General features: G+C 54.9%; 1 protein-coding gene across 4 annotated transcripts in view; it reads left to right on the forward strand.

Annotated features, from left to right (window-relative positions):
- MYO18B (myosin XVIIIB) overlaps positions 1-6,148 on the forward strand; it is a 128,996-nt gene extending 122,848 nt beyond the window's left edge. For all 4 annotated transcript variants that reach the window (XM_054996169.1, XM_054996167.1, XM_054996168.1 and 1 more), the window contains 2 exons: positions 1,738-3,032; positions 5,965-6,148. In XM_054996169.1, coding sequence (XP_054852144.1) covers positions 1,738-3,031 — 1,294 coding nt within the window. In that variant the 3' untranslated portion in view covers position 3,032; positions 5,965-6,148. The remainder of the gene's footprint in view (positions 1-1,737; positions 3,033-5,964) is intronic.
- Positions 6,149-24,274: the final 18,126 nt, after the last annotated feature.

Below are 24,274 nucleotides of genomic sequence, written 5' to 3' on the forward strand. Positions count from 1 at the left end.
TTGCTCCTTTCCTACCAGATGGCTGGAAGCGCCTCTTTCCCCTCCTTTGCTCAGTGATGTTGCTTCCATGCGGCTGGGCAACTTCCAAGCTGCGCATGGGGGTGTGTGGCCATCTGTGCCGGGCCAGGACTCCAGGCAGCAGCACCACGGTGCGCCCAGGGAGAGCTGCCTCACCTCGGGCCCAGGGTGCCTCCCCTCCTCCAGTTCTTGCTCCCGGGGGCTGAGGGCCTTCTTGCTGAGGGCGTCCTGCTCGTTCCCTTGCCACCATCCTGCCACTGCTGTAGAAGTGCTTCCCTCCCTGCTCGGTTTTCCCAGCCCCTTCCTGAGGTGGACCCTCTCCCCAGAGGCAGAGATGCCACAAGAGGTTTCTGTGTGCAAATTTTGTTCCAGGTCAGCCGAATCTGGTCTCCGTGTGCCCAGCATTGTCTGCCAGACTAGAGACTGGCATAAAGTTGCTATGGAAACGGCATCCTTTCTCCCTAGCCAGAAGGATTGGTTATTGTCAAGGCTAAATCTTTAACAACTGCGTTTGTCAAAGGAGGAAAAAATGCCCCTGCCCTCACATAGGAGCATAGTTTCATGGCAGAGGCTTGGCTGTAGCCCTTCTCCATTGGGTAGCTAAAAAGCCAGGGGGTGGGTTGAAGCCTGGCCACCGTGAGTGGTACAACACAGGCCTCGGGGTCTCGGGAGCCAGCAGAGGCATCCTGCCTTTCGTCCTCTGCCAAGACAGAAGGCCTGGCCCTCCAGCTCCGGCCAGTTTTTGCCAGCCAAGATCTGAACCCAGCTGGGGCTGCAGGGCCAGCAAGGTTGGTTCGGCCCCCTGAGCCAGGCTTTCCCAGACAAAGATGAGGTCCAAGGGCTCTTTCAGCCTTCCTCCCCCTGTACTGAACATGAAGGCATGGGAGGACCTCTCCCCTTTTATCTCTCTTGTATGCATGAAGGCAAGATGGGAGCTGAGAATTCTGCTGAATTCATGCTAAAAAGGGGCCTTCGGCTGTGTGTGACATTCTCGGTGGGAGCAGGGGCTACGCTGGGGATTGAGAAAAGGCCTCGGAGAGCTGAGCAGAGCTCTGAGCCCTGCGGAGGCTGTGAGGCAGACGTGAAGGACAGCTCTCCACTGGCATGCTTGCCTCTGTGCAGTGACTGTGCCACTTACATGCTCAAGGCACCCAGGGACTGCTTTCTGTACTCCTAGTAACACGCCAAGCTCACTGGCTTCACAACTGCACAGAGCAGCCGCAGATGTTCGGGAGATTTCCTTCTCCCCTCCAGGACTCGCTGGCTTAGGCAGCTTCCCTTTTGCTCATGGCAAAGTTGTGCAGACACAGGGCTGTAGAACATTTAAAACATGTATGCGTATCACTCAAGGTGGCTTACCTAAAAATGCAATAAAATGTACAGCCATAATTAAGCTGGTAAATAAATCATGGACGGGGCAGCAGCAGTGCCAGTTTGACTGTGTTCTTGGAAATGCGGCTCTGATTCCCAGCTATTTTAATTCCTTCAGCCTTTTATTATTAGTTTAATCATGTTCAGAAATTATATTACTCAAAACAGAGTGAAGTAGCTGCATATACCAGAAGATGTTTCTAACTTAATATTTAAATTAAATATTTATACTTAATATGACAATTGTGCGTGCATGTTTTTAAGTCCAGGCGAGGTGCTCTTTTGCACATATGCTGTGCTCTCTCTCTCTCTCTGTCTCTCAGTGCTGTCTTTTACCTGTTGTTGCAGAATAAACAAGGATCGTGCCCGGAGCCCTCCAGCGTTGTCGTCATTAAGTGTTAAAAGATGGGAATATGGAAAAAATGCAGGGGAAGAAGGTCTGGGCAAAGCCACAAGCCCTTCCATTGGAGCTCAGAGATGGGAATATGGGAAGCTCGTTTCCAGAGAGGAGTCTGACATGCCCAAAAAATTAGGATCTGGATCTCCACCCGTGATGAGAAAGAGGTTGTCTCCAGCAGCATCTGCAGAAGAAAAACTGCCAAGTCCTGTATCCCCATCGGTGATTAGAAGGATGTCTCCTTCAACTGATGGCAAGTTGTTACGCTCTTCTTCTGCACTTTCTGAATATGTTGAAGAACTGCGGAGACAGAGACTGAAAGACAAAGAACCAGGGGCCTTGGCATCGGATGAGGCTTCCTCCTTGCCCATTTACCAAACTACCGGGGCCTCATCCCTGAGAAGATACAGGACTTTGAAGGATGACGATGATGATTTCCCAGTGAAACCAGACCAACTGGGTGAACCTGCTGCAGCTGGTCTGATTCGGTCCTCCAGCTTGAGAAGCATTTCCTCCGAAGGCTTGACGCGAACAACCCCCTCGCCCGTTCTGAAGAGGCCCTCCAGGTTCGGTTCCTATGACTCCCTTGTTCAGAACAGAGGTGATGTACACGCAGAAGTCGGTTCGCCAGCCCCGGGAGGAGAAACGTTCAGTCCATCAAGGTATAAGCCATGGAGAAGTTGCCTGGCAGCATCGCTAGAAGGAACCATGGCTACTGCCCCAGCCACAGATCCTCTGGTGTTTCAGAGCAAGAGATTTGGTGATGCCCCGAGCGAAGCGAAGGAAAGCAACCCGTTCTCTTGGGAAATACCAACTTTAAGCTATGAAAGAAAGACAAATGTTGAATACGATGACATCCTCCCAGCCATCCGGAAGACCCAGTCCACAAGCAGCTTGTCCCGAGGCCCCAAAGGAAGGAAGGAAGGCCACAGGCCCATGAGTGTCCATTTTGAAGACCAGGTCTCCGCGGATCGCACTTCCTTCTCTGAGAGCCCTTTGTCCCCAAGTCTAAGACCCAAAGAGGACCCTGGAGACCTCTCCGATTCCTCCTCGTCTTCTGGCTCTGTTGTTTCTTTCAAAAGCGCCGACAGCATCAAGAGCCGGCCAGGAGTGCAGCGGTTAGAGGGGGAAGGCTGTGTTGAGAAAGCCAACTCCACGAGCACCAGAGATGGCGGGCGGTCTGAGGCTGACGGGAAGGATGACGACGTGAACAGCATCATGATGAAATACCTGGGGAAAGAGTAAGGTAAGGCGCTGGTGCTTTGGCACGTGGGTGTGTTCAGGAGGTCCGTTGCTGTCACCAAGTGGCACCGGCTGCGAAGGTTCAGGTCTCCTCCTGAAAGTGTGGCAACTTATTCAAAGTGTGCTGGCTGTGCTTTCTTTCCACCTCGCCCTCACTCTGGCTGCAAAAGCACAGCTGGCTAACTCCATGCACTATCGTTAGGCGTTGAAGGCAGCCCCGCTGCTGAGCCTTCAGCATCCGCTGGGTACAACCTCTGCTTGGACCTTTTTATTCCTGAGAGGTCACACAACCCCTGCCCACTCCAAACAACGTTCAGATCCCAGACCGTCTGGGCCTGCGTGTCCCAAAGAGTTGCCTGGACAGCCCTCCGTTGGAGGCCCTGAGGACTAAAGAAGAGCCGGTCGCTGGAGCCCACCCAGCAGAGCCTAGCAGTGGGACAGATTTAGGTGGGTAGCCATGCTGGCCTGCAGTAGAACAGCAGGATTTGAGTCCGGCGGCACCTTAGAGACCAGCAAGGCTTGCAGGGTCTGAGCTTTCTCTTACCTGAAGAAGGGAGCTCTGACTCTTGAAAGCTCACACCCTGAACATCTTGTGGGTCTCTAAGATGCCCCTGGGCTCCAATCTAGCAGTTCCGATCTGGGCACAGCCAGGGAGGTGGGCAGGCACCAGAAGTCTTTGGCAGCATGCCGTTGTCGTGAGGTTAGCACCAACACATGCCTGTGGGAGTCTCCCAATTTTGGACTCTGGCCCTGCTGGCCTGTGGCCTGGATTAAGTGCTGAAAGTATTTTCTGTCTTGCTCGCTATGATGAGTGTGTCCTTTGCCCTTCAAGGCAGGGCCAGCGTGTGGAGGGCAGAGCTGACTTGTGTCCCTCGGGGCATGAGAAGCAGATCCTCCGGAAAGGATGATGGCAAAGACAGAGCGATGCCTCTTTAGCACACCAGTGGGGCTGTAGATCGAAGGTCTTACGGCACTGCCCTCAGGCCACTTCCTCCCTGCTGGGCTGTCACAGGCTTTAAAACAAACCAGGAGCTGACCTGTCTTGTGCCCCACCCATGCACCAGGGGCATGGAGAGAGGAGGCAGCAGGGACTTCACGGGCTGGAGCAGGATTCGAGTCCAGGGGCACCTTAGAGGCCAAGGAGATTTTTCAGGGTGTAAGCTTTTGAGAGTCAGAGCTCCCTTCTGCAGACACCAGGCTGCAGAACTCCCTCCAAACCTGAGCAAGACGGTGGCTTGCTTTGTGATGTTTGCTTTTGCCTTTGTATTTCCATGTCTCTGCAATCCCGGCACATCTGTTTGAAGAGGTATTTTTATCTTGATGCTTTTGGTTTCTGTAAGAAGAAACCCCTCTGCTTCTGCCTCCTATAGGCTGGTGTTGGCTCCAAATCCTCAGTAACTTGGCCACGTAGGCACTTAGGATTTAGTGCCCTGAACCAGCTTCGCTGCCTTAATGAACCCCCATCGCTGCAGTTAAGTGCTTAAACCAAATTAAGACGCTTTCGATGATGAAGCTGCCTTGGGACTGAGTGAGTTTGCTGAAGCAACCTCAACAGCCTTGGATGTGTTAATAAAACATGTCTTTCTAGGGCACGCCATCTGTGCAACCGAGGTGGCCCAGGGTCTTTGTTCAAATCAGTCATGGGGAACTGGAGTGTGGGGGCAGAGAGATTGGGCGGCACTTGGAGCCCCAAAAACCATTTTCCAAGCCCAGAAACACGGGAAGGGATATTAAAGACGCCAGAACCGCCGAACCCCGGCAGGCGCTTTTCACAAACAGAAAATGCAGGCTCCCCACTCAGGTGCACCTTTTGCAATCCATGCACCCGCGAGTCTTCGGAAGGCCCCAAGCCTGGAGGGGGAAGGGAAGCAGGAGGTGCCCCAAGATGCTTCTGGGGAGCTGTCAGGCATCGGGGGGCCGCGAGGACCGCTCTGCTTGGAAACTGGCCTCTGCCAGGGCAAGCCCTTCTCTCTCAGCAATGGGGGGGAGAATAATAGCCACCTACCTTGCCGGGTGGCTTAAGGAATGCCGCAAGATCACGTGTGAAATGCTTTAACCCTTCCCCAAGTATTGCCACACATTTGTCATTCTCGGCATACGGTGAAAACCCATGCGGTTTAGCGAAGGTAGGACTGGGGCGGGGGGAGTTGCTTCTCGTGACTGTTGCTTCTTGTGACGAAGGCAGGAGAGTGTGGCGGGTGTGGGGTCGTGTTTGCAGTCCTTTGAGATGCCTGACAGCCCACGCCTCAAACTCCACCAGGGCTGGAGGGCAGGCTGCCACCAGGGCTGGAGGGCAGGCTGCTTAAGGAATGCCGCAAGATCACGTGTGAAATGCTTTAACCCTTCCCCAAGTATTGCCACACATTTGTCATTCTCGGCATACGGTGAAAACCCATGCGGTTTAGCGAAGGTAGGACTGGGGGGGGGGTGGAGTTGCTTCTTGTGACGAAGGCAGGAGAGTGTGGCGGGTGTGGGGTCGTGTTTGCCGTCCTTTGAGATGCCTGACAGCCCACGCCTTCAGCTCCACCCAGGCTGGAGGGCAGGCTGCCAGATGAGGGGCATCCGGGTTCCGCTCCTCGCTGTCACGGCTTCTGCTTAGCTTGCTAGCAAGTGAGCCAATTAAGAAACAAGATCAGAGCAGCTCTACTTCAGCAAATGCTTAATCGATCCGCCAATCGGGTGGCCTTTCTAGGGGCTCTGAGCTGATGAGCGAGCACACCTTCTCCTTCCGTCACCAGGGCCTTGTGGAAATGGTCGGGCCAAAGTCAAAGTCATCCGGTCAATCTGGACTTCAGAGACAAAGTGATGGGAGGTGGGGGGGGGGGAGATCTTCTTTAAAATTGAAGGGTATCCCTCCCCCAGGATGGAAACATGACACCCTCGAAGAAAGTCCATGTCCGAATTTCCAGGCTCTGCATTTCTTTCTTTTCATCCAGGCACTTCAACAAGAAGTGGCATCAAAGATGGATCCATTTGGACCACTCTCAACCTCAGGCAGTGGTTTCTCCTCCCTTGGCCCTGTCTGTGTTTCCAACCCGAACGCTCAAAGATGTGTGAGAGACAGAAGTTGTTTGTGGAGCTCTCTGTGACTTATACAAAATAAAACATTGGCTTATTTGAGATGGGGCCTCCCCCCCTTCTTTCCAATATGGTGTAACAGGTCAGACTAAACAGCCTTTGTGGAGCCCCCTGCTCTGAACATCACATTAGGGTCCCTCTTTTTTACTCCTGCATTCCCAAACTGGTGCTAGGTGCTGTACGGAGCACAAAAGAAACACAGGGTCACCACCCAGAAGGCGTGAAACCGTACTAGAGAGAGAAGCAGTGAAGGACGGTGCGTTGTGTGTGTGTGTGAGAGAGAGAGAGAGAGAGAGAGAGAGAGGTGGTAGTGAAGAGAAGTCCCTGCTGGTTTGGGCTCTGGGGGGGCTGGGAGGGGGCTGGTTGGCAGCTGTTCTGCTCCTGAGCAGCGGCAGAGATCTGTTGTGTCCGTTTTATATGGCTACTTTTTCCCTCCCTTTGTGGCTCCATACACATAAACACACACACACACACACAAATCTGACTCTGTCACAAGATCAATCCATCGTCCCAACGCATCAGATAATCACCAGCCAGATTTCGTACAAGCGTGGCCACGGAGCCCACTGTGGGCAGCAGGCAGAAGCACGGCTTGCTGGGAGGGGCTTTGTCAGCCTGGGGGAAACCCTCTGTCCTGCTTGGGGTGGGAAAGCTGTGGCCGCAGGCATGGGCTGGGGAGGGAAATGCGTGCTCAGGATTTAGCTCTTGCCTGCCTGCCTGCCTCTGTCTGCCACAGCCACCCTTTGCTGTGTTCCTCTCAAGTCTCAGTGCTGCTGCCGCCTCCTGCAGTGGGGGGGGGGAAGACTTTTTCTGTGGGGTGTGAGAAACGGAGCCTGCCCAGCGTGACCAGGAGCTGGGGCAAATGCAGCCAGTCCAAGGGGTGCTGACCTACGGAAGTGGAGCTGCCTAATAACACTCTGAAGTGGTGCGTCGCATCTGCCATCGGCTTAGTTCTGCAGCCTCGGGGGGGGGGGGGGTGGTATCCAAATTGTTCGGCTTTTAAAGCTGAGCAGGCACTCGCTGCCTTAAATCTGTCTGGGACACTAAATAGAGAAGCGGAGATTCTATGCAGTTCACCGAGCTTTTCTTGTTACGTTGGAAGAGGCCAACTTGCATGAACCCCAAACAAGCCACAGTCAGATGAATTATTCAGCCATAGCTCAAACGCTCACTGCCTCGGGGGCCATTCCACGCCACCAAGGTTGTCTTCGTGCAAGGAGCAAATGCGCCTGGGCCTAGGTGCAGGGTGCCGCATGTGAGCTGGCTGCTTCACAGATGTAGCAGCAACAACCTGTCAGTCAATGCAGCACTTGTGCCTGGAATCTTGCAACCGACCTAGTTGTGTGGGCAGGCTGCAAATGCCACGACAGGAAAGGCAAGCAGGAGAATCAGTGTGGCCTTGGGACGTCTGTCTCCACAGGGGCTGAGGCCTCTTTGATCCCCACACAGCCTCTGTATCTGTGAAGAAGCGGCAGTGAATGTCCACCCACAAACAGGACCTATTCCTGCACTCATTGGGCCAGAGTGATTTTGGCCTCCCCCCAAATGGCCAATTTTGCATTTGTCCCCTTCACATTCATGTGGGTGGCTTATGCCAAATGAAAGGAAGCAAAGAGAAGATGGCCTGGGCAAGATGTCTGCGTTTCTCCCGGGTCACTGCCAAAGCGAACACAGACCGGACTCTGTGTCCTCTCCTGAGTGCCTCCAGCCAGTTGTCCAAGAGCTCGGCAACCTACACAGCATCTTGTTGAAACTGAGCCGCTGCTTTCTGGGCAAAAGAGTGCTGCATGCTGCAGGGGGCTAAACGGGGGCTTCTGCCCACGCAGCCACATGGACCGGATGGCAGCCCACTTCAGGGCGATGCTGAGCATTCACACAGCCCCGCTAATGAGTTCTCATTATAACAATAATACTTTGTAAACTGCTCTGAGTGGGTGGTCATTTGTCCTGAAGGGTGGCATATAAATCGAATGTTGTTGTTGTTGTTTATTTATTTATTTAGCCTCAGACATTACATTTACCTCAGGCCCTAGATTCTGAGCTGGGGGTGAGCACGGCCCCCCTGCCTATTGGCATGGCCTCAGCTGGCACCGCCGACACCCTCTGCATTGCCTCCAGATAAACCATTTCTGGCTCTCTTCGTGGGGTGCAGGCTCAAGGGGGCCCCTGGCTGCCAGAGAAGCTGACCCTGGAAGTGCTGGGGGGAACTGCCCCCCCCCAATTGCATCTGGGAGTTCTTGCAAAAGCCCCCGTCACAAGTAGCGATGAGACTCATTACAGTAATTGATCCCCTCCCTTAGATGGGAGCGCTGGGACGATCGGATCGAACCTTAAATAGCTCCTGCTGCTTTCTCTGGCAACACAGGCTGTTACATAAAGCAAGAAAGGTTGTGATGAAACAGCGCTCGATCGCAGGGCGAAAGGGGGAAATGAGGCATGAGGGTGGCTTTGGGTGATGATAAGCTGAGGCCAAGCTGTATCTGCACAGGGGTTCCTGTTAGGCGCTCATTGCTGCTACAAATGCAGGCGTTTTTACAGTGGCAATGGAGTCTTCGTGTGGCCTGGGGGACGCCTTGCACCCTCAGCCACCCCACCACCATCCACGCCACCTGTGGGGATTCTTCAGGCTTCTGAAAAACTCAATAATTGCTGCATCACCAGAATATTGTAGCTATATGTCACCTAGTGACCCTTTCTAAAGTTCCTCTGGGGGCATAGGGAGGGCCGGCGAAGGACAACGGTGATGTGGATGGAGCCTCCAAACATAAGCACCTTCTCACCCACCTGGCGTGCAAACGTGCTTTGACTGCAGTCTTTCCAAAAGATCATCTCAAAAGGGGTTGGGGGAACTTTGCAGCCAAAACGGGGGGTGGGGGAGAAGCAGGGAGAGAGCAGCACGAGGGACCCTGGGGCCCAGAAGCAGCCCTGCCGCCGGCTGACCTCCTCTGCACAGCATCACAACAAGGAACCTCAAGATGCTGGCTTGGAACATCTTTTGTTTTTTAAAACAAACTTTTTTTGCAGGTACCTTTTAATCCCATCCTTCTGCCAAGGAACTCAGGATGGTCCACGTTATTCAACTCTCTTCTGTTTTATCCTCACAACAGCCCTGTAAAGTAGGCTGGGCTAAGAGAGAGCGTAAGGGCTGCCTGGAGATTTGGTGGTAGCGTCTAGGGGGGGCAGACTTTTGGAGAGGGGCTGGAGCTCTGCAGATATGCAATGCCCGAGAGTCCATCCTCCAAGGCTGCCCTTTCCTCCAGGGAAGTGATCTCTGTAGTCTGGGTATCAGTTATCAGTCCGGGAGACCTGCAGGCTGGCTGAAGATGGGCGCCTGCAACCTCTGTCGAGTCCTCCAGGCCCCCCTGGTTTACGGAAGTTCATCAATGAACGCGCTGGTTTCTGAGCCCGGGGAGGGCTGCAGCCCCCTCCACCGCTCAGGGAAAGGAGCCGAGCGTGTGCCGTGTGCCGCTTCCAGGCCTTGTGCCTTTCAAAGCGTCCCCAGAGGGGAAACGGCTCTTTGTGCCGGCAGGATCCAGATGGCCTCCCTTTCAAGGGGCAGGCAGCCAATCACCCCAGCTCTCCTCTTCCTCTAGGCCGGAGAAGGACAGGCTCGTTTCCTCTGCTGCTGGGACTGGGAAGCCATTTCTCTCTACGGGCGCCAGGCCTCTCATCTCTCTCCTGTGTCATTAGTTGTGCTGAGAGTCGGGCTCTTTGCCATCTTATTTTGAGAGCTCCTCTTTTGTCTCCCTCAAGACAGACACCTTCTGCCCCTTGACTGCTGAAGACCCTGCTGCAGTGGGTGCCTGTTGGGCAGAGTGGCACCTGGCTCAGAGCCAGTTGGCAGGGAAAGCAATCTTGGTGTGATTAATAGTGGTCCCCCAAACCCATTGCTGCGACATCTAACCTAGCCTGTGCTCAGAAAGGTAGACGCTCCGGAGGAAGGAAGAGCCACTCCATCAGGCTGAAAAGGGGCCAGCGGCCTTTGGGAGCCTGCCAGATTTCTAATTAACACCATTAGGGAACAGGCTCCTCTGCACCATTAGTGGCCCCATTTCTTAAAAGCGCTCCAGAACGGATTGGAAGTCAGGCTAGACGAGTTTCCAGCCAATTCATTCTGAAGGGACAGGGAATCTTTAGACGACCCCTTCGTTCCCATCCATTCATAGACTGAGCTGAGTTCGCAGAGGTGAGTCCACACAGTTCAGATTTGCAAAGACAAAGAAGGATAATGCCCTGCAGGTGTGAAACGGTTGCTCAGATGCCACAGGGAAAGTGGCCATACGCCCCTTCGCATCACTTCGACCCTAGCACTGATCGATGGAGCCAGTTCGCAGAGTCCGTGTTCGCCTTAGCAAGCAGGGTCTCTTTTACGTGTGAATCAGCAGGTCTAGGGCACGCCACCGAATCTAGAGTCAATTGAAGAGCACCTCGACTACATTTTCTGGACAAAAGGACAAAGACGCCAATCATGTCATATTAACATCTCCCTGTAAACCGTAGAGGGGACGATGGGTGATGGCCACCACCCCCTCTCTGGGCCTGGCTCCCATGTTCACTGCAGTCTGTTTTCTTCCAGCAGGTCAGACACAAGCAGCTCCTGGCTGTGCTGATCAGCCTTCTCTAAACAGAGGGGGAGAGAGCGTGAACCAAGCAAGGACAGCGGGCCCAGCAGTACTGGCGCTGCCCTCCGGCACGTGGGCCACCCTGCTTGGGTAGCTTCTCTTCTTATGGGTTCTATGGGGCTTAGGAAGCAAACTTTCACACCATTAATAAAATACAACTGTTTTTTAAAAACTAAACTCGTAAGTGCAACCATACGGAAAACTTTAAATCAACAATGTCTTTGAAAAGGTAAAACAGTTCAACATCCCATGAAGTGGTGAGTCCTTTTTCACTCATTCGAAGCAACTGTAGCCCAGGCTTCTGCCCTCTTGTTGGGGAATTACCACCCTACAAAAATAATACAGTCCCAGTAACACCAACCAAACACAATACACAAACGCCACTTTAAGTCATGTTGTTTACAGACAACATTTGATTACCTTACTCAAGGTGATAAGAGCATATCAATTATTATTAAGCTCCCCAGCAACCAGCCTCCGCCTCCCCAGCCTGCCTCTAGCTATTGACTCCACCCTGCTGGGCTAAACCAATGACCTCAGAGGGCTTACGCTTGGAAAGGGCGCTTTCCTCCAGCCCAGGTCCCCTGGCCGCACACCAGCTGGGCACTACCTGTGGCTGCCACGTAAAAGTGAGCAGCTGACGGGCATCAGGGAAGGATTAATCCCGCACGGTTTTGTACCCCACATCGATTTTCCTAGGGTTGCCACCTCTGGGCTGGGAAATTCCTGGAGATCTGTGGGTGGAGCCAGGGGAAGGAGGCGTTTAGAGAGGGGCGGGTGCTCAGCAGCACTGAGAGGCCCTAGAGGCCATCCTCCAAAGGAGCCATTTGCTCCAGGGGGGAGGATTTCTGCAGTCCAGGGAGGCCCTGGCCCCACCTGGAGGCGGCAACCCTTCTTGCTCCAGAGTCATATCCCCACTGGGACCAAAGGAACCTGGTGTAGCCAAGGCCTCCTGCTTAAGGGGGCCACTCTCACAGGAGGCTCCCTCAGAGCCCCTGTGGCTGCTGGTGCCAGAGGGAAGCGGGTCCAAGAGGCCTCTGCCTGTCTCTCGGCTTGGGAGAAAGCAGCCGAGGGGCATTTTTTGGATCACCACAATGGGAAGATGTCTGGGGCTTGGGAGGTAGCAGGGTGGGAAGATGGCTTTCCTCGGCAAGTAGCAAGATTTGGGATCTTCCCTGGCTGTGGGAGATTTGCTTTCTTTCCCCCTTCTGTCTGCATTTGACAAGATGCCACGCCATGCCCATCAGCTATAACTGAGTCAAAAGTGAGTTGTCGGACAACTCGAGGCATCCTGCCCCTTCAGTGCGCCTTTGGAGAAGATGGAGATGCAACTGGGTCAGTCTTCAGTACGGGCAACGCAGCTGTGGCAGGCGCCCTTCACCCAGCCCTGCCCAGCCAGTCACCTGCACAGGGCCCTTCCAGGAGACCCATCTCCTGGACGGTTTCTTATCTGCCAACAGAAACCCCCTGGGAAGGGAACCCAAAGGTAAGGGGGAAAGCGAACGCACAAGGCCCTCAGAAACAAGAGAACGGCCCCCTTGCCTTCTCCTCCAAGGACAGGGTGAAACTTGCAAACTGGCCACTTTCTAACTTTAGGCAAAGCGTCCATTGGAGGTGCTCTGAGAGCGTGACCATAAGGGATCTCTTCAGAGCCAGATGTGTCTGCCAAGGATGCGAGCCACAAGCAGGAATTTGGCGGTCATTTGCAACTTTCTCCCTTTCCCTGCGCCCCTCTTGAGCTGTCTGATGTCTTCTAGGAGGGTTTTCTTGCCAATAAGGCAACCCCTGCCCCCTTGCCCATCTGCTGCATCAGAAACTCAGGCAGCTGGAGATTTCAATAACAAATTGACCAGATGTGATATGACTTGAACCCGATGCCTGGTTCCAGCTAAGTTCCTGAGGGGTGGGGGGCTTGCTCAGCTGATGTGGCTTTAAGAGGAGTTTGTCCTGAGAAAGGCAAATGCAAGAGGGTTCCAGAGGTGGTCGTACCTTTCCTGGTATCATATTTTGTCTCTTGTGTGAACAATTCAGCTGAAGCCTACAAGGACCCCCCGCCTTCCTCCTTCCACTGGAAACCAGAGCAAAACTGCAGCCATGGCCGGGGGAGAGGCAAGGGCCCTGGGCAGTAGAAAGCACAAGTTAATCTGTTCGAATGTGTCTTGCTTCAGAAAGAACAAGAACCCTCTGGAAAATCAGCTGACCCGTCTGCTGCCACAGAGCAACACTTTTAAACAAAACAGCCGCCAAAGCACAGGTGGCCGGATCAGTCCCTCCTCTACAACGCAGGAGCAGCAGGTCCATCCGGTGCCAGGCACAAAGCCTCCGTGGTCCACGTGCCCCCACCACGGAGCATCCCACGGGCTGCAGGAGCTGTGATGAGCTCAGATCGCCCCCAGGCCTAATTCGGAAAGGAATCAAGGGGAAGAATGAGCCAAAGAACACTAAAAAGGGAGTTGTGTGTGTGTATGTGGGGGGGGGGTGGATTCTGCCCACCCCAAAGGAACTGCTTCCGCTAGGAATCTAAAGCAACAGCTTCCCGCTGCAGCCTTCTGTCCTCCTAAGAGGTTAGGGATGAGAGGGTTAGTGGCCATTAAGGTCATTTCAGGCACCAGAGACCTTTCCTCCCACCCTTGGAGAGAAGCGCTCCTCTGCCCCCTCTGCAACTGGGCAGAAGGCCTCCCGTCAAAGAAGCCCCGGGGTGGGTGTGTGCAGTAATGAGGCATAGGCCCTGCGTTCAGCCAAGCCGGGCCTCTTTCAGGTGGTTGCCTGGCAACCCAGGTCCGGTGCCAACCCATTGCCTTGTGGCTGCTGGCAGCGTGACTGGAGCATCCCACTGTGGTGCCACCTGAAACACAATTTCCTGCTGACTCAGAAGCCCAAGGAGGGACGCGGCCGTGGCCAGAACCAGAAATGCCGACCTCTTTGCAGGGGCTGCTGAGCCCAGGAACCTGCAGAGTCCTCGGCTTCCTCCGTGCAAATCTCTGTTTCACAGCACGGCCCAGTCGGGGGGGCTCCGGCTCGCCCTCTCTGCCAAGGGGGGGGGGTGGAGGAGGTGAGCTCACAGCCAGCCGTGGACAATGAGGAAGGCCCCTGCAGTGTGTGTGTGTGCGCGTGCGTGTGTGTTTACACCCTCCTCTTTATAGCTTTATTAAGACACTGCCTGTGCTTTCAATTAGGCAAATCCCTTTTGCAATCGTAAGCACATTTCATCAGAATAAATAATGGCATTTGCTTGGCAGGATGTGATTGCAGCAAGCAATATAAACACCGCTAGGCCTATGCAGCCCCGTGACCCTCGGAGGAAAAGAAGGGGGCCAAGGCTCCCAGGTGGTGGTGCAAAGTGCCGCCAAGTTGCAGAGTTTTTGAAGCGAGACAGACAGAGGCAGTACCAGTGCCTGTGTCTGCATTGCCACACCAGCCTTGCTTCATGGCCTCCCATCCAGGAAGGGCCCTGCTTAGTTTCTGCGATCCGACCAGATCAGGCCAGCCGGGGTCATCCTGACCCCCAGGGGAAGGGGCAAAGGCCTTCCTCACTCTGGGGGGGGGGTCAGTACTGCTGCATTTCTACCAGGCTTGTCTAGCCTGCAGGCCACGCTGGACAGCTGCCTTCTCCTTCTCCTAGAGGGCTGCAGAGGCACGGAGAACAACACTCCCGAGGCGCTCAGGGCCCCTTGCATCTTCGTTACTGCTGCGCAGGGATTGGGGTGCTGACCCAAAGCCACAGTGCAGCTCAGGAGCCCCCCCCCCCATGAAAGAGGGGACCCCGAGGCACATGCTCAAGGCTGCCCTGAGAGAGAGGGAGAGAAGCTGCCCCTCCACAGTGCCCCTCCAGCCCCCTTCTCCCTCTGTCTCTTCCAACCAGGGCTTTTTTTCTGGGAAGAGAGATGGTGGAACTCAGGACCGCACAATGACCTCACTTTGGGTCAGCTGGAACAAGGGGGGAGTTTTTTAAAGATTAAATCGCCCTCGGCGAAAATGGTCACATGGCCGGCGGCCCCGTCCCCTGATCTCCAGGCAGAGGGGAGTTTAGATCGCCCTCTGCGCCGCTCCAGTGACGTGGAGGGCAATCTAAACTCCCCTCTCTCTGGAGATCAGGGGGCGGGGCCACCGGCCATGTGACCATTTTGAAGAGGTGCTGGAACTCTGTTCTACCGCATTCCCACTGAAAAAAGGCCCTGCTTCCAACACTGAAAGGGTGCTTTCTTTTCATGCGACGAAAGCAGCGGTAGTAATAAGAATCTGAGAGCACATCACACGATGTCCCCTCATGAGATAAGTTAACTGCCAGGTTCAGCAGGCCCCACACCGCCGTTGTTCAGGGGGTGGATTCCTTGCCCCCAACGTGAAAACAAAGCCGTGTGAATTCACAGGGGGGAGGGGGTGGGGGTGGGTTTCGAAAGAAGGTTGTTCTCTGAACCCCCCAAGCAACTCTGACCTGCTGCAGTTTGGCACCTGAGACAGAGCAGGGAAATGCCCTTGGCCTGCTCCCTCCTGGGCAAGGGACCCCCCCTTCGCTGGCTGCTGGCCGGGCCAGGCTCTTACCTGCCTCAGCCAGTCTCCCGTGTACAGAATTCTCCCGGCCTGCGATCTGTGCGAGCGGCTGTTGCTGCTGCCTGCGCCCTCGGCAGTTCGGGAGGACACCCACCTCATTTCTCTCTCTCTCTCTCTCTCTCTCTCTCTCGCCTTCCACTCGTACATCCCCCGTTTACAGAAACCTGTTGTTAGAAATGCTCACAGCCGCCCAGATTTTTATAAAAATAGCAATAAATAGCAGTCTTCTCTTTCCTATCAGCAACGTGTAGGAGCTTCAGCTGGGGAAGTTTAGATTTCAGTTTGGGTGCCCTGGTGTGTGGGTGTGTCTGTGTGTCACGCTTTGCGGGAGGAAAGGAGTGGAGTAGTTCTCTGGCCTCAGCCAGCAGGATGAGGCCTTGGCCTCCAAGGCCATTCCATCTTGTGTCTCACTGGCCCCAAGATCCTGACCTGGCAGGGCCCCCTTCGATCATTCCCTCTCCTGTGGGGCTGGAGTGGTGGCAGCGGTGGGGGGGGGCTGAGGGTGGGGAACGGCATGAACGAAGGACTAGAAATTTCAGCTGGGGGTTCAAGGTAGTCACCCAGTTATAGGACTGCACTCACTCAAGGCAGGAGTGACCCTGAGCATGTGCAGAATGCTCTAACTGAAACATAGGAGCATATTCCACGACGTGGCTGCCTGCCAGGGGAGAGCCCCCCCCAGCATTCACCAAGAGTGGGGGGCACAGAGACAGCGCAAGCGGGTGGCAATGGGCAGGCAATGAAGTGCTGGGGACAGAAGCCGAATTCCTCCCTGGGAGGCTGTGGCTCTCATGCAGGTCATTTCGGGTGGGTGGCCATGTTGGTCCGCAGTAGAAAAGCAGGGCCTGAGCCCAGGGGCACCGCGGAGACCAGCAAGGTTTCCAGGGTGGGAGAGTCGGAGCTCCCTTCTTCAGATAAAGGAATGCTGCAACTGAAGAAGGGAGCTTTGACTCTTCCACCCTGGAAATCTTGCTGGTCTCCGTGGTGCCCCTGGGCTCAGAGCCTGCTGGGGCTTTCCTTTCCTCTGAGGGCCCCCCCCCCCTTTCATGCAGTGTTCTAGGCAGGCGATTGAAGGATTCTTTATCCTTGCAGATGGAGGAACCATGAAGAGCTCCGGGACCCTGGACGAGCTCACCGCTGGAGATCAAGTTCACCAAGAGCAAGCCTGAGACCCACACAGATTTTTCTCCGTGTCAGCAACTCTAGTCGCGCATCTTCTCTTTTTCTTTCCACTGAACGTCGTTGCTGCTGATATCATGAACGACCTGGTTTTTTCGGGCTAAAAACTCTGCTTTTTCAAAAACCCAGAGGAAAAAACTTCCAGGCTTTGCATTATTGGCACGATCTCATCCATGGGTCCAGGAGGGAAGGTACAACTTGTGCTTGAATGAAACTCGCCCCCCTTTGCCCCCTCCTGATGTATTTTCACAATGAACGGCCAGGGTGTCCTTTCTGACACCAACAAAGCTGAGATTTTTGGCGGGGCGAAATGCAGGCAACATCATAACACTGTTACTACATACTCAATACATGGGCAAGTGTTTTTCTCTGCATTAAAAAGTTCCTGACGTTCTCTCTCCATCCCCCAAGCAACGGGGGCAATTAGTCTTTTCAGTGTAGATGTGCAGATGACCATAATGGGACAGCCGGTGCCTTCCAGGCATTGCATTATTCTTGAGTGGTGCTAGGCATGCATACATAACCGTAGGTAAGTGGAGAATCATGGCTGCGGCACGAAAATAGCGGAGGAGGGGAAATTCAATCTGCATCAAACCACTGCCCAAAAGGGTGAGGTTCCCTTGTGCCACCTGTGTGGAATCTCTGTTGCCAGGGCCAACTGGACAGGCAACATGAACACCTGCGGAATCAGCCGTGGAAAGGTTCTGAAAAGCACTAGAAACGCTCTGGCTGTGTCACTGCCCCAAGCCAGGCTCACCCATCACGGCCTCAGCCTCTTCTGCCACCAACTCACCTCGGCCAGGTTCAAGCTGGTCGGGGGGGGGGGCAGCGCTGGCCCAGGAAGCGAGACTGGTCCGGGGTCACCTCCCCTGGGGGGCAAGCCAAGCCCTTACGGTGAATCGGGCCCATCTTATTATGCTCCTGGCGCCAGGCAGTTCCTCGGGTGGCAGTGAGGTGCTGCTCTCTTGCTCACCGTGTCACCCCACCCTTCCTTCCTCCAAGGGCTCGGGGTGGTCTTCATTGCAGCCCCTCCTTTAGTTTGCCTGCACAGCAACCCTGTGAGGTGGGTCAAGCCTAAAGGAAGTAACTGGCCCAGAGTTCACCCAGAGTTTCCTGGCTGAGTGGGAATTTGGTCTCTCCAGTCCTAACCTCATTCTCTGGAGATTGGGTCGTTCTGAATTTGTTGTTTTAGGAAAGGCCAGGGTGTGTCTCTTTCGTTTTCTTTCTTTTTTTAAAAAACAAACAGCTGCAGTTCCCAAGCAGGCTCCCTCCGGCCTTGTCTCCTGCACATTTTGCCCATTGCTGCTGTTCAGGCACAAGCCTGGGACGCTCACTGCATTGCTCAGAGGTGGGGGGGGGAGCATTTGCATGCAACCCCACCAGGCCCGCAGGTGCTCTGATGGTTGCCTTTGAACCGTTTGTTCCGCGGCATAATGGGCTTGCGGAGTGCTTAGCCAGAGGCCGCGTTCTGCAAGGCAGCTAAAAATAAACCAGCACTCATGACTTGCAAGCCTCCAGTTCACTACTTCCCAGCCCCCATCAAGGGTAGGGTTGCCAACTCTGGGCTGGGCAATTCCTGGAGATTGGGGAGCAGAGCCTGTGGAGAGGGGAGTTTGGGGAGGGGGCGGTGCTCAGCAGAGTGTGACGCCATAGAGTCCACCCTCCAAAGCTGCCCTTTTCTCCAGGGGAATTGGCCTCTCTCTCCTGGAGATCCGTCGTCATTCCAGGAGAGCTGCAGGTACAGCCCGGAGGTTGCTAGTCCTCATTGGGAGAGACGGGGGCTGTCGGGAGCTGGGCTGCTCCTTGCACTGCTTTCCCGTGGCTCCCCCTCCCCAGCAAGCCCGTGGACTGAAGCACACGTCTCCCGCAGGCAGCCACGCACCCCCCAGCGTGCGCACCTCTCCACACCGGAGTGTCAGTGCCCGGGCCTTTTCCACGACGTGCTCCGCAGGGGTCAGGGGCGTTCCAGCTCCAGCTCCACTCCAGCTTCTGGATCCAGTCCTTCAAGAGCAGCGCATTGGCCAGCCACAAATTGTGGCACCAGAGCCCCCGCTGCACGTGTCCTGCGCCACCCTCCTTAGCTGGTGCTACACGGTGCCCCCGTTGCCCCCCTAACACCTCCCCCTGGGATGCGGCCGCTTGCCCTGGGCTTTTTTCTGTCTTCGGTAGTTTTACACAAAGACAGAGAGAGAGAGACACACACACGCCATTTTTGCTGCCTGCCAGTAAAGAAAGACAACTGATTTGCTGTGTAATAAAGAAATAATATGTTGGTGTAACTGAGATGGATCAGTTAAAAAAATTAATCACGGCGTAATTACAGGAACACGGTGTAAAGGAAACACTCGGAGCCCAGCTTGGCCAGAAGCCTCCCTCAGCTGAGCTTCCCGGCCGTGGGCGTGCCCCCCCCATACTCCCCCTCCTTTTCAAAGGGAGTCGGGGGGGGGAGCAGCACCTAATGAATTGCTGCACTGAACGTCCTGATCGGGCGGCTGCTGCCTTCATCCAAAATTACGCTTGCCTCCCACTCGGAAGAAATGCCATGGGTCTCTCCCCCCCCCCCCACACACCCCATGACTGATAGAGAGAACATTTGCAACATCCTTTGATTGCCTCCCCCACAACCCAACCAGCTTCACTTTCCTGAGGTGACATGGCCAGTGCAGCTTCTGGGGCGGGGGGGGGGGGGCAGAAGGCTGTGTAAGCTGGAATTCCTCCTCCCCTTTATGAGAGTTTTTTCAGATGAGGATCCCACAGAGATAATCTAGCTGCATCAAAGCTGAGCAGAGGGCCAGGGCTGGCGGAAGCGGAGATCCTGAACGGGTGCCCCGTCCTGCTATACCTGAGACTGCAGACCTGCCTTCTCCAAGCCATGTCCCCTGGTCTGGCCTCTCAAAGAGCATCTTTCCCCCGACAGGGCCGGCCCAAGGGTTTGGGTGCCCAGGCCAAGCGATGATTTTGACCTCCTGCCTCACCCCGCACTCAATAGAGAGAAAAGTGGAATGTCTAGAATGAGTGTTTTGCTCACCAGGCATTCAAAATGAAAAGTGTGAAAAATAAAAACCAGTCAGCTCTTTAGAAGCCCTCGATGTTCCATTATGGCACAGTCAAAAGACATGGAGATTCTAGAAGCCCATTCAAGCCGAGCTCTGGCCCTTCGTGCCAGTCGAAGAGGCTCCGCTTGTCCTCCTTGGTCCCCTCATAATCTGACACCCTCGGCAATTGCTGAGGTTTGCCGATGGTCGGGCTGGCCCTGCCCTTGAGAACAGCGGTATGTGGGAACCCCACCACACTAAAAGCCCAAGACACTTGAGCAAGTACGCACTCTTCCATCTTGTGTGATTTTAATTATTATAAGCTGCAATGCATTTCTCTAGCTCTTGTGATGCAAAGGTTCTTGCCAAATAACCACCCCTGGGCCAGCCAGGTGTCCGAGTTTCATTCAGCTGGCTCCAGTTCCGGCCAGAACTGCTAAGGCCAAGCAAGGCTGATCCGGGCAGGCAACGTGCAAGCAGCGGCTGGCTAATTCCCACTGGGCAAATGGAAGGGGCCGGCAGATGCCAGCAGGCCCCACGTACGCCTCCGCGAAGGCTCTGTCAGTTTCACCCCCCCCCTTCTGGGAGACCAAGAGGAAATAAACACACACACGAACACACACCCAGGAGCGATCTCTGCCAGCTCTAGAGAGGTGAAATTGACAAAGCCTGCCTCTCTGTCTTTTAAAATTCAGGCTCCCTGCTAACCTTGTGTCTCCCTCCTTATGAAAGAGGTCTCTTGTAGAGAAACCGACAGACAAACTCACTTGCCTTGGGCGGGGGAAGGAGCTCCGTGATGGACTGGGGGTGTCGGCTGCAGGCATTTGGGGAAGGGGGGGATTCCTGGAGGTCTCATTTACTAGGTGTGTTTTAAATATGGATTTGTAAGTCACCGTCAGCCACAAAGGAAAGGTGGGGTGTAGATAAATAAATGCCATGGCAGCAACAGGGCTCAGGCTGAGGCATGCTTGCCAGGGGTAAAATTAGTTGATTTAAGTAGTACTTGAGTGCCCAGTAAGTATGCTTATCTGTAGGGCTGCAGCTAGGCCACCAGTTCACCCAGCCCCTGGGTGCTGTAGGAGAGAGAGGTCTGGCCTGCTCCTGTGCTAGGTGCTGTAGGAGGGAGAGGTCTGGCCTGCTCCTGTGCTGGGTGCTGTAGGGGAGAGAGGTCTGGCCTGCTCCTGTGCTGGGTGCTGTAGGAGGGAGACGTCTGGCCTGCTCCTGTGCTGGGTGCTGTAGGGGAGAGATGTCTGGCCTGCTCCTGTGCTAGGTGCTGTAGGGGAGAGAGGTCTGGCCTGCTCCTGTGCTGGGTGCTGTAGGAGAGAGAGGTCTGGCCTGCTCCTGTGCTGGGTGCTGTAGGGGAGAGAGGTCTGGCCTGCTCCTGTGCTGGGTGCTGTAGGGGAGGGACGTCTGGCCTGCTCCTGTGCTGGGTGCTGTAGGAGGGAGAGGTCTGGCCTGCTCCTGTGCTGGGTGCTGTAGGGGAGAGAGGTCTGGCCTGCTCCTGTGCTGGGTGCTGTAGGGGAGGGACGTCTGGCCTGCTCCTGTGCTGGGTGCTGTAGGAGGGAGAGGTCTGGCCTGCTCCTGTGCTGGGTGCTGTAGGAGAGAGAGGTCTGGCCTGCTCCTGTGCTGGGTGCTGTAGGAGGGAGAGGTCTGGCCTGCTCCTGTGCTGGGTGCTGTAGGGGAGAGACGTCTGGCCTGCTCCTGTGCTGGGTGCTGTAGGAGGGAGAGGTCTGGCCTGCTCCTGTGCTGGGTGCTGTAGGGGAGAGAGGTCTGGCCTGCTCCTGTGCTGGGTGCTGTAGGGGAGAGACGTCTGGCCTGCTCCTGTGATGTGTTGACTGCCAGACCTGCAGGCGAGGCTCCTCCCAGCCAGGAGGCACAAATGTCTGGATCAGCTGGTGTCTGTGCTGAAAGGTGCAGGAGCAGGTACTGTTTGAAATGTGGCAACCCTCACATGCAGCTTATGCAAATATCTTTCGTCCAGGTTAACTTTGGGCTGATAGGAAGCTGCCTCGAGATGTTATCATTTTCTTATGAATAGCATGGTATTTTTTTATAGTTTTTAAATGTATGCGATAATCTCTGTCAGCTAGCCACCTTAAATATCTGGCAAAGCAGAGTGGAGGTTTAAAAAAAATCAGTAAAGTGTTTTAAAAGAACCAACGCAGCCTCGTGAATTGCAGCCCCGCTTCTTAATTAACGGAAGCTGGGAAAGATCCCAAGGAGCGCTCCATCTACCAGGTGCTCGTCTCGATTCACACTCCAGCCCCTCCTTCGGGGATCAAAAAAGTGGCTTGTCAGTTTTCATCTTCTGAAGGAGGCTGTGACTGAAGCCTCTTGCTGTGGACAAATCTTCCCTTGGTATCCCCCCTTCTGGCGGGTGAGGAGGAGGATCTTTTGCAATGGGCCCCCCTGCTCTTCTTTGCAGAGCCTGTAGGAAATTACCTGTCTTTTGTTCATGCGCTACGCAACATACCTTGGTGTAATGAGACCATCTATCACTGTCCTTTCGTGAAATAAAAGCGGGGAGGCTTAGTGGGGGGGGGGTGAAGGGAAAGGGGGCTCTGTATGCATCAGCTTCACTGGAAGGGGAGGGATCCTGCCGGACCTGTTCCCAAAGGCTTGTAACTGGCCGGCCTTTTTGCAGTAGGGACAACGACGGTGAGCTCCTAGATCTAGCTTTGGATCTCTTCAGACCCTGGACTGCAAATTTAGGCTGTGTAATAACAGCCTTGGCAAAAAGACTCCCTTTTGCCTTTACATGTGAAAGTCACGCTTCTCTCTGGGCTGAGCTGGTGAGTGAGTGAGCCCCATGTGTGGTACAGAACAATCCCGTCGCCAGGGAAGGCGTACCATCCGTGCTGGGAAATCAGCCGGTGAACTCGAATGGTGGGCGTTACGTGTGCACGTGGAGAGGTCACCCTTCAAAGGACAGAAGAGTAGGGCTGGAGCTCCTCAAGGAGTTTCCCCTCCAGTCCCTCCAGACGAGCCCAAAGCCCAAATCAAACATATTCTTTGGACAGGATTTACCAGTGACCTCCAGAATTCACTGCCCTCAGATGTTGTGACGGCCACTGCCTTAAGTGGATATAAGGCTATAAAGTCCAAGCAAAGGGAGGGAAGTTGTGGTTTGCTTTGCATGTACGGAGCCCCGGGGTCACTCCCTGGCTTCTCCCGCTGAAGGCCCTCATCAGATGCCAGGAAAGGCCCCGGAGAGCCGCTGCAGGCCAGAGGAGGCGACCCGGAGCCATATTAGCCAGTCCCAACGGCCTGACTCTGGATACGGCAGCTGCAGATGGTTTTTTTATGATGAGGGAGCTTATTACTGCTGGTTCTCAACGAACTGGATATTGATGTTTTTATATTGTTTTATGTTACCATCTTTTTGTTTTTTATATTGTGGTTGTAATCCACTCTGAGCCCACTTGCGGGGCAAGCAGAAGTCTGATTAAGTACATTAAACCGCTGTTTCTCTTTGCACTGCCTCCTTCCACACATGGGGGTACTGGGGTTGCCAACTCAGGGTTGGGAAATTCTTGGAGATTTGGGGCTGGAGCCTGGAGTGGGGAGGGTAATCGGGTGCTCGGGATCACCTGTCGTCTTTGGTGCCCCTGCGGCGAAGGCTGAGGCTGCTGGAGTGATTCTGGCCCTGGGGTGAGAAACTGAGGACGGGACGCGGTTGTTGATGCCCGCTGTAATCTCTCCTGAGTCCGGGAGCCTGCCTGGCCCTGAGAAGTCTATGAATCCCAGGGCTTGTTTTTTCGCTTTTAGGGTTCGAGGGCTGCCAGGAGGAAGAGGGGGGTTAGAAGCAGCCGGGCGAGCCTTGATCTGCTTCAGGCTTCTGTGCTTCTTCAGCCAGTCCTAGCAAGGGTGGCGTAAGAGCACGGAACTGGCATCTTATCAATAGAGAACTTTAGCTCCTGCAGTGAAGCCTCTTGAGAGGTGCCTGGCATCCTTGCAGATTGCTAGGACTCTTTGAACCCTCGGACCTGAGTCACCGCAGACTCCTAACTCTGAGCCATGGCTGCTGAGGGAGGCAAGGGGACGGGTGCTGCAGAGCCGGCCGAGGGAAGCCTTAAAGATCCCGCCAAAGAGCCAAAGAGTGTGGGCCCAGTGCAGGAGTGTTGGCTGCAGATACCGCCACGACCGAGGGAAGCTTGGAAGGCCCCACGGACAAGCTGGGGTCCAAGGAAGAAGAGTCTTCAGGAGAGCCACTGAACGATCCCAGCGGAGGAGAGGAACCAGGGGGAAGGGGAGCAGCCTCCGTTGATGGAGTGGCCGAGTTGCGGGATGAGATGGGGGAGCTAAGGAACGATGTGTGTATGTTCACGGAAAATCCCACTCACGTGTATGTGTTCATGGAAACTGTTCAACGGCAGCTGCTAGTGGCCGTCCTGCCTGGACAACTGGGAGCCCAGCAGCCTGCCCTGCCAGGCAGGCAAGGAGCATCCACACCACCAGGTCAAGCCACCCAAGGGCCACAAGACCAACTGCCCGGCCATCCCCCAGACGGGCAAGCAGCTCCAGTGCCGGGACCCCAACCCATGCACCCAGCAGGAGCGCCAGCTGGGCTGATGCTGCACCCCCACCTCAGCCGCCGTGGAGACTACAGGAACTAGAGGCCCGCTTTGAGGGGGACCCAGAGGGGTTGGGGTACTTCCTAGTGCAAGCGGCAGAGTTCTCGAGAGAGTGGGGCTGCTGCCTTCTGCCCAGATTGCAAACTTCCAAGTTCTGCAGGGGAGAGAAATGAAGCATCTTTTCCAGAGCCCAAGAAGCAGATTCAA

Source organism: Eublepharis macularius, chromosome 13 (genome assembly GCF_028583425.1).
Source record: "Eublepharis macularius isolate TG4126 chromosome 13, MPM_Emac_v1.0, whole genome shotgun sequence".
NCBI lineage: Eukaryota > Metazoa > Chordata > Lepidosauria > Squamata > Eublepharidae > Eublepharis > Eublepharis macularius.